Source organism: Ylistrum balloti, unplaced genomic scaffold, assembly GCF_031769215.1.
Source record: "Ylistrum balloti isolate Yb309-2 unplaced genomic scaffold, AGI_CSIRO_Ybal_v1 Utg370816, whole genome shotgun sequence".
Taxonomy (NCBI): domain Eukaryota; kingdom Metazoa; phylum Mollusca; class Bivalvia; order Pectinida; family Pectinidae; genus Ylistrum; species Ylistrum balloti.
Window position 1 is genome coordinate 93459 of NW_026782472.1, and position 18778 is coordinate 112236.

The 18778-nt window shown below is 35.6% G+C and overlaps 1 protein-coding gene across 1 annotated transcript; it reads left to right on the top strand.

Annotated features, from left to right (window-relative positions):
- The first annotated feature begins 1406 nt into the window (after positions 1-1406).
- LOC132558724 (transcription intermediary factor 1-alpha-like) lies at positions 1407-3398 on the top strand. The gene has a single exon (XM_060223320.1). The coding sequence runs from the start codon at positions 1407-1409 to the stop codon at positions 3396-3398; it is 1992 nt and encodes a 663-aa protein (XP_060079303.1).
- Positions 3399-18778: the final 15380 nt, after the last annotated feature.

Sequence of the window (18778 nt, forward strand, 5' to 3'; positions counted from 1 at the left end):
CGGTTTTAACAAAACAATGAAGTTTAACATGTACTGTATAAGGCTTTGTGAAATACTGATGTCTTCACTGTGGTAATAATTATTTTACTTTCAAATGTAGGTAAAGGTCACGGTCAAGACCACATGGTAAAAATTCTTGATACCACCAGAAAGGTCTTGTCACAAGCAATACACATGCTAAATATGAAAACCCTACCTTTTATGATGCAATAGTTATGGGCGAGGTTAATGTTGACAACAGACACACAGACAGCATTAAAAGAAATACGCCCTCGATCTTTCGATTCGGGAGCATAAACAGGAATGATATGTGACAAAGTCACAGTTTCAAACCCGCCTGTAACTGGCTTACCTTTGACTCTCTATAACATCCGATAATGCCCGAGTAACACAAGTACTCCATGCATCGGAAATTATCTACAACAAACATGTTTGCGATTACTCTTATCGGTGCATATCCATGTCACGTGGTTTTTCCTTTAGATAATGGGCTGCAACCACAGTAGTACCAGGAACATATCACAGGCACATAGTAACTAAAACTGGTAAGTTGATACTTCGGATCGAGGACGGCAGTGTTTCAGTTATCTTCTGTGTTCATTATTTGCTGGAGTTATTTTCGCTCATGAGTTGTATGTGCTTGTTGTTGAGCTTTTTACACTGTCTCACAAAAACACCGAGACTTGATTACTTATGTAATGCATATATATATATTATATTTCCAACTCACATTATTCATTAATGTCGCATTGCATATATGTAGAGTTCTTAATGATTCATTTGTAGTAGACAATCAAACTGTCATGTGTGCTCCGGTTGCACATGTATACCTGCATGTAACGACATGTTGTCGATACGTTATATCACTAACTGTTTGTAAAGCAAACATATTCCACGATTCAGATAAATGTGTAAGCGATATCAGTTACCTGAGGTCATACATATGTGGTATGATGTATTCTCGTGTTAATAGCACGAGTAATATTTCTGAAGAACAATCGATGTCTAAAATAGATCAGATATTCCAATTTGTGTCTGATATAAAGGAGCTAATAGACCAGAACACGAGTATGTTGTATTGTATTATACCTTTTAGTCTGGTATAAAACTACCTGATCAATATTAGGAATATATTTCTTCACAAGCATGTATTTATGTGTTCTGACTTGCTTTACACCGTAATGTAAGTACTTTAATATATTGCACCTTTTGATTTTGATAAACTAACTTGAAATATTGTGTTCGTGTTCTGGACACATCATGACAAATGACAGATCAAATCTACTAATAGATGCTTTATTAACCTGTACCAATTCAGTAAGTATACTCATAAAGGGGAATGTTTAAATATAATATGAGAAGCCACGGTGACACTGATTTTTTTTCCAGATCGCATCAACAGCAGTATGGCGGAGTTGTCGTTAACAATCGAAGAAGAATTTCTTACCTGTAAGATTTGCCTAGAGTTCTACGTTGATCCAAAGGTTCTTCCTTGCTTACATACCTTTTGTCTCAGCTGTATAAGCAGTCACTTTGACAAAACACGGAAAGGATGCAAGGCATTATGTCCTCTTTGCAGGGCGACGTTTGAAGTACCGGGCTGCCAACCGGCAAATATTAAATCTAACTTTTACATAAACAGTTTATCTGAAGTTATTAACACGAAAAAGAAAAGCACAAAGAGCTGCACATTTTGTGAAATGAAGAACGTGATATCCGCTTGTAGGTGGATATGCATTACGTGTATGGACTATCTATGTGAAGCATGTAAACAAAATCATCAGGGTACACGAGTAACTTTTGACCATCAAACTATATCGATTGAGCAGCTTATGAGTGGTGTTTATGATCAAGTGATCCGCAAAAAAACTGATATTCCTTGCCTCGATCATGACAATGAAAAAGTCAGATTCTTTTGTGAGACATGTTCACAACTAGTTTGCCTTGATTGCGTCTTGTTAAAACACAGGGACCATACATATCGTTCACCTGCTGATGCAATGAAGATTAGACGTACAGATATGGAACAAAAAATAAGTAAAGCACAGGCTCAAATGAAGATATATGAGGAAAATAAGAACTTCATTACCGATTTACTGTCAGAAATAGATAAATCGGAAATTAGCCAAATTGCGTCTTTGAAAACATTTTGTAAAACCCTGAAAGACGCTATTGATCAGAAAATGAACGAGACTGAGAAAACGGTTCGAGTGATATCTGAAGAGTCGAGGAGAAGTCTTGGAGAACGCAAAACACTTATCGATGAAGATATCCAAACACTTAAGGAACCATTAGAACTTTGCAAAGATCTCTTAGAAAATGGGCGAGATGAGGAGATTCTGTACTTTCGTGAAAGCTTTGAAGATCGTCTACAAACCCCGATCACACATGCTAACTTGCGGAGAGATCTACACTGGACAAAGGTTGAAGTGTCTATGTCAGAAACAATAGAACAGCTGATAAAGGAAAAGTCGGTGCAAAGCACATTGGAGCAAGAAGTCTTCACTGAGAACAGAATTCCTTGTATGGAAATGACAGCATCTGAAATTGGCGGTAACGAAGATTCACCAAGGAGTCTTCTCGTCACCGAGCATCCGTCAGCTCCGAATTTTCACTCTCTGACGCAACCTTATGTCAACGGAGGGAAATATCGTCTGATAAAGACATTTAACTGTTACATTGGATACGGAAGCGAATTCGTCCCGGAGCCAACTGGTGTGGCATGGATTACCAGTCAGCGAATTGCTGTGTGTGACGCGGAGAACAAACAGCTAAAGGTGTTTACTAGAAATGGGGAAACCGATTGGTTCATAGATATCAAAGTAACACCAATTGGTTTATCTGTGGTGGAAGGCAAAATTGCGATAGCAGTGTCTGACGGCGTGTTGATCTATCAAAACGACACGAGAGTTGGACTGATCAAATGCAAGGCCGATGCATTCCGTTACATTGCATCCACTTCCTTAGAAATACTCCTGTTTGGGACGGACGGGGACGAGGTCAGAAGATATGATAGCAAGGGAAAGCGCCAAGGAACAATTCGGCTAGAAGCAGCCTTACAACCAATGGCAGTGTCTTGTAACGATAGAATATTAGTCGTATCAGACAAACGAAGATCTGAAGCTGTGATATTTAATTACGAGGGTAAAAAAATGAGGAGTGTTCAACGGAACCAAACCAGCTGGTTGGCCGATGCGCATTGTCTACAGAATGATAGGGTGCTCATGGTAAACAAACAATCCAGCAAGGTAGTGATCCTCCAAGATGGCGCCAAATACCTTGGAGGATGGTCAACGGAGCCGGAAATAACAAAACCCTGCTGCATTGACTACCATTCAGACGGTTTCTTGGTTATCGGAGGAGCCGGTGGTAATATTGCAGTGTATCAATTTATCTGAACCAGCGTTGTACACGGAAATTTTATGAACTTTTATGCTGAATTCATTTAGACGTCGTGATTTTCTTGTGTGCTAGGACAAATGACAACTATATCGTCCGTATTAGTATTTTTTTCTCCTACAGATAACTGTCGGTATGTTTATGTATCAAATGAAAAGTGAATATGTTTGAGAAAACCAGAGCCAAAGCTCTTATTTTTTAATTTTTGTTTGCATTAAAATAGCATCTTTAACCACATAATAACTATAATACAACACTTTAGAAAAGAATTTGAAAGTGGAAGACACAAAAAACGACGCAGGTCTTTGAGTAATGTATTACATGCTAACTTTACACTGAATTTTTCTACGCATTTATGTGTTTGAACTACATATGAAATGTAGACAATATTGGTGTATGTTATTATATATTACATGAATCGCAGACAGCTTTTGTGTATGGGTATATTATTACATGTAAATTATACACATTAGTGTAAGTGTTTATGTGTTTTATATATTATTTGAATTGTAGATAATATTTGTGTATGGAAACTGTATTTTATGCTAACTGTACACAGTACTGTTATACGTGTGTATGTGTTTTGTATTACATGTGAATTGTAGACAGTAATGGTGTAGAGGTTATATACATGCTAACTTGTACACAGTACTGTTATACGTGTGTATGTGTTTTGTATTACATGTGAATTGTAGACAGTAATGGTGTAGAGGTTATATACATGCTAACTTGTACACAGTACTGTTATACGAGTGTATGTGTTTTGTATTACATGTGAATTGTTGACAGTAATGGTGTAGAGGTTATATACATGCTAATTTGTACACAGTACTGTTATACGTGTGTAGGTGTTTTGTATTACATGTGAATTGTAGACAGTAATGGTGTATAGGTTATACACATGCTAACTGTACACAGTACCTTTTGTACGTGTTTGTGTTGCATAATACCCTCTTGAGTTTGTATATCAGACAAGTAATCTTATACGGTCTACTGTTATTTGACTATCAAATACATGTGATCGAATGAACACAATGACACTACAGCAGTGAGTTGTAACACCCAATTTTTTAATATGACGCTGATTTAATTGATTTTAATATGTTTATGGAGGTAGAAACCTCTTGTATTATCAATAATATGACAAGGTAAGAAAATACCGGTACTAATTAACAATGATATAGCTCCGATACAAAACTGATTCGAAATGTCAGCAGCTGTGTAATTTAGTACAATAGCTTTCTATAAACGTTTATTACCGTAAATAGATAATATTTTTCCATTGAAAGGAATTCTACTACGAAAATGACATTTATCTGATAAAAATAACATCTACACGTAAAACCCCAATAAAACCGTGTAAAATATATTTATATTATCAGCATTGTTATAAGAGGTCGAGGAAGAAGAATCAGCTTTTTTCGCATGAGAGTAGTGTGTAAAGGTATGTTTGTATTTCAGCATTTACTGATTTTGACGCTTTGAAGAGTCTGCTCCCAGTGTTGTTAAGTGATTTTCAAAATGTTATATGGATGCCTTTAAAGTGCATGAATAAACATTAAAGACTTTGTCTTCTATCATCAATCAGCGTTTGATTTTTCTGTAACAAGTAAGATATGATTTCTCTATCTTAACAAGGGTGTGATTTCTGTCAGATATAGGATATGATTTCTCAATCACAGCAATGGGGTGATTTCTCTGTCACAGCAAGGGTGTGATTTCTCTGTCACATCAAGGGTGTGATTTCTCTGTCACATCAAGGGTGTGATTTCTCTGTCACAGCAAGGGTGTGATTTCTCTGTCACATCAAGGGTGTGATTTCTCTGTCACAGCAAGGGTGTGATTTCTCTGTCACATCAAGGGTGTGATTTCTCTGTCACATCAAGGGTGTGATTTCTCTGTCACATCAAGGGTGTGATTTCTGACACGATTTAGATATGATTTCTCCTTGACAACTATGTATGAGTAACTGTCACAACAAGGGAATGTTTTCGTCACAAATAGGATATGATTCTGTGTCACAACAACGATATGATTTCTCTGTCACAATAAGCGTGTAATTCTGTCACAAATAGGATATGACTTCTGTCGCAACTAGGTGTGAGTTGTCAGTCACAACCATGCTATGATTCTCTGTCACAAATAGTATATTATTTCTGTCGCAGCAACTAGGATATGATTCTTTGTCACAAATAGGATATGATTTCTCTGTCATAACTAGAATATTATTTCAACATTGGGTTTTATTGCTATACTTTCCAAAAATGTCACTACCAAAATAAGAGAGTGGGAAATCAAAAATTAAGAAAAAAAACTTCCTGGTTGTTAAAAAAATAAAAAGAATGCTCAAACTATGATAACATCTCTAAATACAGCTGCCGAACTATTATGTGAAAAATTCCAACAAGCCTGCTGATTCGTTACTAAATTTACTCATAAAGATATGATTTTATATGATATTTCATAAACAATTGGTCCGGTAGTCATTTATTCTAACTATATACATACCACGTGTCTCCATGCTGGGAAGAAAGTCAGATTCGTATCTTTTCAAGTTATTTTGACGTTTTCATGTACAATATATCGGTGTATATAAAGCCCACACCACATTGATTCCATGTGTATTGTAGGATAATATCAGTTGATGTAAGTTTAAACTAAAAGTCTATGTATATAGTAAATATGACCAGTTCATTCATGGTTTATGAATAATGTTCATTTTATAAACCTGTCAGTCCTTACAGGAGTTGATAGCTCTGTGGACATTTTTCGTTGTAACATTGATATTTCCAAGAAGTGTAACCCTTTTCTCCTCAGACTGTATTTTGCACAAGGATTCAGCTAGTATGTACGCTTTATAGTCTGGATCTAGATCAGACTGAATGTTACCAATGCTAAATTTTAAACTGGTAGACGTAGGCTTAAGTCATACACAAATCCAGTGGAATCCATGGCTGCAATAGGTTTAACAAAGTTATTTTAGTTTTTAAAATAAGAGACACCAAAGTACAAAATGATTCCACTAAACTCATAAATGCAGTTTTACATCAGCCACATTATCACATCAAACCTTTTTTTTGCACTGAATGTGCAGTTTACAGGAGATTCTCTTGTTTCACTGGTGTTACAGTTGTTGGACTTATTTGTAGACTTTGACACTTTCTTTAGTTTCTGGCCCTTGGTTAGATTTTTTATTTTACTTTTTATGATTAACCTTTGAAGTGATTAGTAATTTTCATTTAATAGAATCCAGAATAGAATGGCTGTAAATGTCCATATATATCAACAGTCCAACACTCCGACACCTCTTCCATTTTTCGTCTCATATGTCAATACATTGACTTCAAACTACAGACTTAGAAACTGATCAGCAATGCATGATTTTACTGAATATATTTCGTAGGACATCTTGCACATGCGTGCCATATGTAAAATGTGTAGTATCGATGATGCTTATTGAACTTAAATCATGTGTATGAACTCTAGGTCAATAATACAATTCTTAAATATATTTGCTTCTTTGTGCACAGCTGCCATAGGATTTGCAGTTACCACTGGAGAGAAATTGTACAAAGGGAGGTAATCCAGCCTTAAACAATTACTTTAAACCAAACTCAGAAATGCATCTACATACATGTTTGCAAGTTTACATGGGGGTGGGGTGTTGGGGTGTTATGCGTTTGGTCCCTGACACGAGAGTACTAGTTTAGATCATCTTAATTAATTTTGAACCTCTTCTCAAATGTCATCAGTGAGATTACAATGATACTTGCCCAGAATGATCGTCTGATGGTCCTGACCAAGTGTTATTTTTTAGGTTGGTCTTAAATCAAATATAGCTGCCATGGCCGCCATCTTGAAAAACACATTTTAAACTTTTTGTCATGTTCCACTTGTGCTATTAAGCAGGGAAAATTTATGAGAGTGTGACGGAAGGAGGGTGACAAAGTGTTATTTTTTTTGCCTTTTCGGAAAATTGATATTGAAGCCAGAGCAGCCATATTGTAGCCTTATTGGGCAATCATGGTTTCCCTGAACAACACCTATTACATATTTCTACATGTGAGTTTGAGCTGAAACTTGCCAGCAATTATCCCGAGATGATGCTGATCCAGTGTTTTTATTTTTGGCCTCGTTCAAGGTCCAGTGTAATGGCAGACGTGGCCATTTTTGTAGCATTATAGCGCAATCATGGTTTCCCAGAACAGCATCTATTTTAGTTCTGACCAGGTGTTGTTATTTTTGGGGTGGATTCAAAATCCAATATGGATACCATGTGTGCCATTCTAAAAAAAACATTTCTAACTTTTGATTCCACCACTGACTTGAAAACTGATGTGGTTGTTAAGAAAATGAAGGCGATAAAGTTTTTCTAATTTCCAGCCTGGTTGGAAGTTTGATATGGCAGCCACAGCGCCCTTTTCGTAATATGATTGCTCAATTATAGTTTCCCTGATTAATACATATTTTTAATCTCTACACAAGTTCTGTCAGTGAGTTTTAACTGAAGCTATACTGATATGATAATGAGATGGTGATGACCTTGTGTCATTTTTCAGGCCATTCATAAAGCATATATAGCTTCCTATCGCCGCCATCTTGAAAAAAAAAATTAAACTACTCATGTTCCACCAGTGTTATTGAGTTGAAAACTTTGTAATGTTAAGGAAAAGAAGGCGACAAAGTGTCATGGTAAGGATTCTAAGACAGGTAGGCCGTTAAAGTATTGTGACTTTTCAGACTCGTCAGAAGTTTGACATGACAGCAATATTTTGTAGCATGATTGCGCAATAATGGTTTCCCTGAATAGCACCTGTTTTAAACTTTTTTACTTTTTCCACCAGTAGCATTAAACTGAAATTTGCATGTAATGATCCTGAGATGGTCTTGACCAAATGTAATTTTTCGGGTCGATGCAATATCCAATATGGCCGCCATCTTGAAAAACACGTTTTAAATTTCATCTCTCAACTTTCTATTTTTGCTAGAGCTATTGAGCTGAAAATTGATGAGGTTGTTCAGGAAAGGAAGTTGATAGGTTATTTTCAGGCCTGGGCGAAAGTTTTGAAATCCAGAGATGGCGGCCATTTTGTAGAATGGTTGCGCAATCATGGTTTTCCGGAACAATATCCATTTTTAACTTCTTCTCAAATGTTATAGTGGGAATTAACTGAAACTTGCCTTAAAGGATCTCGAAATGGTTCAGACCAAATACCGTTATTTTTTTTAGGTTGGTCTGAAATCCGACATGGCTGCCATCTTGAAAAACACGGAGCCACAAGGATCAATAAGCCAATCGGAATAAGAAATTTAAGTTGGCACGGAAATGGGTACGGGGTAAATGAATTTCTATACACATATTCAATTAGGGAGACATTGTATCTATCAGTGTATCCCTTAATCGTTGTAAATGTATTGTAATAAGCATATGCAACCAAAATTGACGAATTAACGTTACTGATGACAAATCATTATCTTGAATGATAAATGATTATCACGAAGATTTAGGGAAACACGAGGATCCATACACTTCTTTTTTATTCTTTAATAGGAACGTAACTAACAGCATGGATTTGCAATTTTTTACTATATCGTAGTAAACATTACCAATGGAAACTACAATTAAAGACGACTTATTATAATGAATATGAAAGATGAATTATAATAATATAGACTCGTGGAGATACGATGAACACTGCACTTTCATTGTATTTTTTAATAAAAACGATATTAACGTTTCGGCTCCTATGATAAGGCTGTTACTTAATCCAGATAAACATATTCAATCGCAATGACGAAGAAACGTTACTGATAACGTGTTATTACAATAACAATGAATCATAAATGATAATAATGTAGATTTATGAAGACACAATGATAACGAAACTTCTATTGTATTCTTTTATTGTAATTAAACTTAAAATATACTTGGCATTGATATGGTAAGGTTGTAAATATATATCTTAAACATATCCCATGCCACAGTCACATAACCATTACTCATGCCGATTCCTTATAATGATACGAAATCAGCGAGACACGAGGGTCAACAAACTTTCATTGTATTCTTTAATAGAACCTAGGCTAAGATATTGCAATGTTCTTAATGTATCGTAATAAAGATATCTAATCGAAATGATAAAATATTGATGAGATTGTTAATGTATTGTTATACTCGTATCCAATTGCAAAGGCGAATAAACATCACTAATGATGGTTCACTGTTATAACATTAGATGTTATCTTGCAGTTATACGGATGGAGGGAACATACACAGGTACATCTTGTAAGGTTGTGAATATATACTTTTAGACATATATTCAAAGCCACAGTTAAATAAACATCACTGAGGAAGATTCGTCAAAATAACAATGATGGAAACTTAAAATAACATGAGCTCCGACAGACACGAAAGTCAATTATCTTTCATCGTATTCCTTTGTCTGTTGCACGTAAACTGTAATGAATAAATCCAAATGCTATCTTTTACCTATATTTTATACACATCCTTGCAGACTCATGTCCATAAGACTAGCATAGCGATTATACAAAGATGCAAATATTTACTTACATTTAATGTCAAGAGTTCGCGAGTACAACTTTTTTGATTAAATAAATATCTTTCAGACTTTAGCTGTGTTGTTAACTAAAATCAGTTATCTGTTATTCATAGTTGTCACTGTGTAACATATAGCATGTGAGGTATATCGTCAAATTGTCTCTATTTTTTGTCCTCCGAAGATGGGCTCCTTAAAACTAATAAATATTTTCAACGAGGTTAAATTTTGTCATCGTGATATCTTGGACAGATTTCCTACTTATCATATATAATATATTTAGCTAAAATATTGGCAACACGATGACTTTGGCCAAACACGAGCAAAAAAAAAAAAAAAAACAAAACAAAACTGCGGCAAGCCCCTGATAAAGTGTCGCCTTTGTGATGGTTTCGTGGTTGTCATTTTGTTAAGAACTTGAGGGATCTGAAAAATGATCCATCTTCATCTTTTTTCACGATAAAAATGATGAAAAAGGGCAAATATGCCAAATCAAAATTGTTTATATTAAATATTCCATTTTTTCTCGATTGGTGTTCAATTCATCTAAAAATAAGTACACATGTATATTATATATATATACATATTTGTACCATATATCATGTATTTATACTTCCGTTTTTTAAGAGAACTACACTCCGTTAATGTGTACAAATATCCTTTGTTGCCCAATATAGACCGAAACTCGTTAGATTAATTTTAATTAATTCAATTTTAATTTGAATATTTCAAGGCGGACGTGTCCTTTAACATTTGTGTTTACATTTATTTCCGTGCTACAAGTCTGTGTTATGACGAACACTCCAACTATGTGGAGGCTAATGCTGATGCTTTATTCATAGAAATAATCATCATTCTCATCTAACTTCAATCTTGCCAATCACAAAAATGTCAACCAGGAAGTGTATGAATTCTAATACAAGAAGTACATTGGTTAAATAATCATCTGGTGTAGCATACATTATAGATGTTTCTGATGACACTGTCGATGTTTGATTGAGAGTTCGACGAAATATGACACTCTGCAGAATATGCCTTTAAGAGTAAAACACATTGAGTTGATGTTTAGATATCAGAAATCTTTTCTCACTCGTTATTTACTGACAAGGACAGCTATCCGAATCGTGTCGTTTATACACTACACAGCCATTGATTAACACCCTTTGTAATCGTAACTCGGGTTTTGCCAGATCGTGACCTTGATAAAATCAGCAAACCTGTGAGGAAAAAGGTGGTACCAGCGTTATCAATTTACTCCGTAAACTGTCAACAAATGAGTTTTAAACGCCGGTCCGTTGATTTTATCAACCTGATGAGTTATGGTCCGTTTCACATCTACCTGGGTACAACATCGTCCAGTCGGTAAGATTTGATTGGTTTAATAGAATATGTCACTCAGCTTGACAGACAATCTACCCGTATCAGTGATGTTGTACGGCATTCTGGTGTGATGCACGCCGAACATTAACGAGGCTATAAAGGAAGTCACCCTACCTGGACATGTCTTGTGTTGGTAGAAAGGTAAGTCCGTTTGTCACGCACACTGACCTTTGTCGTGGTAAGAGTAGTGTAATTTGTTATGGTGGGTAAGATACACAGATAGGATTACTTAGAAAAGAAATGGTTCACGTTTCAGTCATGTAATAATAGGATATAAATTTACATGTTTTTGTTTCTTTTTATATACATTTTATTACTGACACAGATGCACATGGCGCGCCAAACTAACTAGAAACATACTTATTTCTATTTGGCACAAACCATTGGTACAAACTTAATATTGCTTGATATGCATACAATGTAACATACCGTCCAATGAATTATTGTGGTTATGAAGTAAACAACCTTTTTCTGTATTATTTCTCTTTAATGATATTCTGATTCTCGCCGATATATAATGTGTGAACCTTGAAGCACTTACAGAGAGTACAAGTTTTATGGAACTGCACTGGCGTATATTTTATACATATTCTGGTTTAATTGCTCCACCAGTTTATTACTATTGTGTCACGTAATAAACTCGGTCCTATCTCACGGCTATAGAGTTAACATTGGCAGACATCCCTGATACCAAACTACACCCAAACCCATAAAACGTCATATTTTTATTACAATAACAAGGATATATTGAGTAATAATCAAACAATATTCTTCCCCAAAATACTTACGCTCACTTTTCTAACCAATTGTCTAGTTCTCAAGTATGTAAATAAACACTTTTTATGTTCAAAAATTTACAAGATAGAAGTGAAAGATAATATTTCATATTTCATTATTACGTAATGTATCAGCCACTCAAATTCAAATGTTGATAATCAGGACATGAAATACACAAACATAAACATTACAAGCTACAGTTGAAAGAATTATCAAATTTGGTTTTTTTCGTTTATTGTGTAACACTAACATGATTGCAAACAAATTGCATACCATAAAACACCATAAAACCTGTTTATTGGAAGGAGTGTTACTATTTTCGAACCACCGAAACTACTCAAAAATTAAAAAAAAAATCCCTAAAAACTAACAAAATCGTTTTCAATATACAAAACACTTTCATCTTAAAATAACCATTTTCAAAATATCAACACATTCTGACATCATCGAATCCAAACTACCGAACTATATATTTTTTTAGATACATCAAACTATATTCCGTCATCAAATGTAAAGTTTTCCAACAGTTTGACATCATTTCTTAGACATCATAAACTACCCACAAATCACATTTCAAAACAGTCTGGCATCGTTATCGTCTTTAGACAACACAATCTTCGCAAATATCTCCATTTCAAATTTTTCATAACAATCTGATTTCAATTTTCCTCCTCTGAGTTTTCCATTTCTTGATTGAAATACCCCTGCATCCCCAACCTATGGTGTTAACATGACACAGTTGATTCAATATTCAACGGCCTGTTCCCAATATCACGATTTTCGCGCAAAATGTCGACATATGACAAAGTCACAACAAGGTTTCCATAGATGCAGGATAATGAGAATTCTGGACAAGAAATAGCCGCCATAGCGATGTTATAGATATTTTTTCGGTAAGAAGCTTGATGTTATTTTGCATATTGGTTCCGTTCTTGTTTGCCGTGTTCTCATTCGGGAACGTGTCAGAACTTAAGTGAATTAACTAATATTCAACAGTTACAGGCGGATGTCATCGATGAAGCAGAAGACGCTTACCCTTCCAGGACAATGACAATATTCTCCTGTTATTTTTTAGGAGTCTACGTGTAGATTTTTGTGCTCATGTTTTGCCCAAATTTTATTGGATTTGAATTTTGAATACGATTCCATTAACATGTCAATATTTTCTTAATTGTTTCTGCTACCGCACAATTACCTGTATCCTTAATGTTGCCCAAATGTAAACTGAAACCTGATTTGTTTTGTTGTTACGCCACATGGACCTGTTGTTCGATCATTTCCTTGTTTGATACTAAGACATGTCACAATAATATTACCCGCCAAACATAAATAATTATGAAATTGGTTTTTACACAAACCGAACAACTAACAGTATTAAAATATTTGCTATATAATAATACGAACAAGCCGTAATCAATAAGATGAGTTCTTGATTCTTGAATATGGGGCCTACGTGTGGAATCCCTGTCTGCAATAAGACATAAATGAGATGGCAAATGTACAGAGAAGAGCAACGAAACAAATTCCGGGAATGAAAGATCTAAGCTATGAGAGCAGTCTAAGGATTCTTAAATTACCGACACTGAGGCACAGAAGATTAGGAGGAAATATGATTCAAGTATACAAGCTAACACATGGAGGATATGATAGGGCTGTCGCTGAGGATTTCCTGATTCAAAACAATGACAAGATAACAAGAGGGCACAGTCTTCTACTATCAAAAAGAAGAGGCAGACTTAATCTGAGAAAGTATTCTTTCTGCGAACGGGTAGTGAACCACTGCAATTCACTTCCTAATGCCGTTTTAACGTCACTAACAATCCAAACTTTCGAATCCCGATTGGATAAACATTGGGGGCAAACTGAATGTGTTTATAATCATGAACTGGACAATAACACACTGATCCATATCCGGGATGTTAATCCTTTTTAATTCTGATCTGGATATATCGGCTTCATAAGCCTGCGTCCAGTATATATTATTTTTATTATTTATACATGTTATACATGCCAGTTCAAAATGTTAAAAGTGAAGTCATGGTTATCTATCTCATTTCATCTTGTAAAGTTACATTTTATTTAAAATTAGGAAATGTTAAATAAATATAGTATTGATACTCCTTTGTAGTTTTACAATGTTTTGAAATATACCTAACATTCATCATGACAATAAAAGTATATTTTACACTATGGCTACACCATCGTGCGTGGTCGCCATCTAATATGAAATACCAACACAGTATGTGTTCACTATTTAACATCTGAGTCCTGATGAGAACATGTATTGATAAATGCGGGTCTCATGTCGGCGCCTCTAACAACATAACTTTTCTGTGGAAATCAGACACGGACAATGTTAATGTCAAATGAAAACGTCACGACCACCCGGATGTAGTGACAAACACGTGCGGCTTTAGCCGTGAATTAGATATCCCCTTTACAAAGATGGCCACTTAAAATATGGTAATGGGTTTCACACTTCACATTCGTCTAGTGTGATTAACATGTCAGCGTTACATACACACCGAGAGGATGACGGACTGATTAGAGGAAAGATTTCGATGGAATCTAACCACGCCCACGTCTTAAAAGAACATATTACGCATGTATTATTCTACACCTGAATACATCTGTCATATCACTGAATAGTGTGATGTTCTCTCAGAAAGTATAAACGATATTACAGAGATTAACATCATCCAATCTGCAAATGCTAATGCCAAATCCGCACTATTATTTAGATGTTTTTTTTTTATTTGAAATATTCTTAAAATTGCAGACTCATCTGGTCGGAAAAAATGTAATGAATGGGATAAATGTACTGTTAAAATATTTTTGAAATAATTCAAGGTTGACATATTAGCTATCACCGCCTTTACAGAGTAAACACTTTCTACATCATCCCATTTGGTTAATTCAGGGCGCGTAATAACACAATGTATTCTATACCATGAGTTCCAATTATCTATTACAAATTAACTATACTAAGGTCTGATTCTCGTTACCAACAAAGTAAATTACATATGAATTCATTGTAATAATTCATTATCTATATCATCAATATTAATACCAAATAAACCAGTTAAAAAATAACATCTTCCTATTGGGTTTTGTAGTACCTAACATGTCAACCTATTTTTGTTTATATAGTATCAGATGGTTTTATGCTATATATGACATATCCCGATTCCACCCTAGTAGTTTCCTTACGACATACATGATCTTACCTTTTATCACATACTCCGCTTGTTATCCAGTGAATGATACCATGCATTATCATTAGATATATATCTTTAGTGTAATATACCTTAGAACGATTTTCATTGGTTGCAGACAGTCTGCAAGCAATTGTGAATGTGATTGGAGCAACAATATGGCTGCCGCCACTTGCTTTTGTCCTCCATATTTAGCCTTTAAACCCCGTCACAATGTATCTTTTTAAAAAAATATAATATGAAAAAATATCTTAAATTTGTTTTTATTCCATGTGAGATACCATGACAACTCGTCTTGAAGTTTGAAGAACTTTGAATTTTTGTACTTCTTAGATTCGTTTTTGTAAAATCTCAAATGAAAAAAATAATAGATTTTTATTATGCAGCATACTTTCGATAGTCGTTATTACCCTGTACCTTTGCAAGGGCTTTGATGTATTATTTGTTCAATTTTCATCGTCGTTACGGTGATGTTTGGTTGTTTTTGTCTTAATGGAGAGTTAAAGACTGTCACCTGTCTCTTTAAGGTTTTTGCTGAGGCAATAGGAGGTTCCAGATGGGTGTGTTTATTGCTCCTATTGTATAGCAAGGTAAGGTCCCTCACTTCCGGGATATAGAGAATAAACTTGACACATTCAGAAACTTTGTACATTGTAGGATATCGTAGCTATATACTTTCATCACATAAGATAACGCACGCGTGTAATACCCATATCCATGTCTGTTGATAATCAACAATTAGTTTCAACTGACGAATCTATGGGCGACTCCATCGATTATACTTAGTAAATTGACAGATTAAGAAATGTCTTGACTGCTTCCTGTCGCGTAATGATCACGTCATGTAAAATCTACCATATTCTACATATAAATAAGACAGTCAGTGCCTGTGTTTGCCACGAGATAATTATTACCTATTTTATTCTTATATAACTGCTAGTGGAAAGCACATTTTTTTTAAAGATGTTGCATATTAGAAGACAATTACAAAATATTTAGAAAATTCAAACCATGATAATAAATGTAATTCAATGCAGTTTTGAACAAAATACTGTTTGTGATATCGCTAGTATTGCAGGTTAGTATTAAAGATTTTGTTTTTGTAACAGACTATTTGTGCAGTGACACGGACACAGCAAGGTAAGTATGGATCGGCGATTTCATCTTAAACTGTCTGACCCTATCTGTATGATATATTGTCATATATAAAATCCCATATATACTCAACAAAAAAAAGAAAGGTTAACATGTTTACTTGGCGAATACCTGTAAAGGAGTGAAAACAAAATGACGTTTGTGCAATATTAGAAAATGGTAATGTTTTACATTACAAATCCAAGGGGGTTACCAAAATCATTCAAGCGTGAAAGTCTGTATTAGCGAAAGAGCTGCACGAGGTTTTCTGCGACTAACTTGTATCTTCGCTTGAATTTCATAAACATTCAAACTGACAACTGTTCCTTAGATCGTAAGGACTTAGAAATCACCGAATCTTGCTATCTATCAACTTTATCATTATGCCCCGGCTGTCACAAGTACAGAGAGAAAGGGCTGTAGGCATGATCCAGGCTGGGGAGTCTCGCCGTCGAGTTGCACGGCATTTTAGTTGAATTGTTAAGACAATTTGCCAGTTGGTAAGTCGTTTAAACCAAACTGGGTCAACATCCGATCGTACCCGAAGCGGCCGACCCCGTAAAACGACCGCCAGGGATGCCCGTCGTATACGATTGATACACTTGCGCAATCGATTCGTAACCGCAGTAGAGACTACAAGGACATTGTTTGGGCGTCGTGTGTCTCCCCAAACAGTCCAAAACAGGTTGAGGGCCTACCAATTGAAAGCGCGGCGTCCTTACACTGGACCCAATTTGTTGCGATGTCACCGTAATAATCGGCGTAACTAAACCCGTGTTCACCGTCGTTGGGACTTACGACAATGGAACAATATTCTGTTTTCAGATGAGTCCAGGTTTTGTCTGCAACACGGTAACGGAAGGCGCAGAGTGTGGAGGCGACGAGAGGAGCGTTTTGCGAACTGCTGCGTCGCAGAACGGGACCGCTTTGGCGGCGGAAGTGTAATGGTTTGGGGTGGTATTTGTGGGGAGACTCGTACCAGGCTTGTTGTGTTAAATGGCAATTTAAACGGCATACGATATCGGGACGAAATTATAAGACCAGTGGTTCTGCCATTCTTAAGACGCCATGGCGTTGGCGCCATTTTTCAACAGGATAACGCCCCAGCGGACACCAGTCGCGTCAGCAGAACTTTCTTGCAGCAGAATAACATACAGGTGTTAGATTGGCCATCTAAATCACCTGATTTGTCACCGATTGAGCATGTCTGGGACGTTCTTGGGCGACGCGTGAGTTAACGTCAAAATCAGCCGTCAAACTTGCAGGAGCTTGCCCAGGCCTTGATCGCTGAATTTCAATGCTGCAATGCTGTTTACTTCGCAAACGGTGGCCATACCCGTTACTAATGGTGTTACCTTTGAAATTGACCCCAACATCCTTTACAGTCGAATAAAATCAACTGAACGCAAAGTTTTATAATGTTTTTATCAGAATTGATCAATTACTTTATTCGTACATGATTGGTAAGGATTTATGAAGGGGTTAATTAATTAATCACAGAATAAAGTAGTGTTACCTTTCTTTTTTTGTTTAGTATATATGCATGGCGAGTATGTACATAGGTACTGATGTCGTTATATTAATCGCTTCAGAAAATGTCCTATTTTCTTTCAAGTTTTGGTTCGGACATGTTTCATACGGCTTAGAAGACCTCGTGGTTCCGTTGATGTTTACAATGTTATAATTTGGGGATATGGCATTACCAACTCGGATTGACTATGGCTTACAATGCGGTTGTCATCAATGAACCAGAAGACGATTACTCTTGCGGAACCTCTAGTCTTTTTATTATTGTACTTTTTCAGGGTCTCGGTGTAAATCTTTTGTTTGCTCATATTTTGCCCTAGTTTTATTGATTATCGTGTTGGGTTTGGCCCTAGTTTCATCGAATTTGTGTTTGCATTAACACTCGGAAGCAATGTCAGTATTTTCTTTGTTTTAACAGAGGTAATCTATTTTCTTACCATTGTCACGTTCACAAAAGTTTTGTTTCTGATTCACCAATTAGTGCAGCGTTGAGTTTTTTTTTTATCTACAAGAACTTGACCTTTCATATCTGCACATCAACTAACCCAGATACGGTGTTTGATCCTTCCTTTACTCAATCATTTAGCGTCATCGGTTTTCTTTCCCTCATTCAAATTAGATCAAATTTTTGAATGATTTGAAAAAAATAATACTTAAAAATGTCAAAATGATTAAGTTTGTTTCAAGTTGAATATGTTAGTTTTGTAAACACTTGTGAACGTGTTAGGTAACTAATATTTTTTCAGTCTGTATAAATGTATTGCTGTTTGTGGTTAGGAACTAACCTTA

Excerpts from the sequence above, each read along its gene's own strand:
- LOC132558724 (XM_060223320.1), top strand. The coding sequence starts at position 1,407 with ATGGCGGAGTTGTCGTTAACAATCGAAGAAGAATTTCTTACCTGTAAG.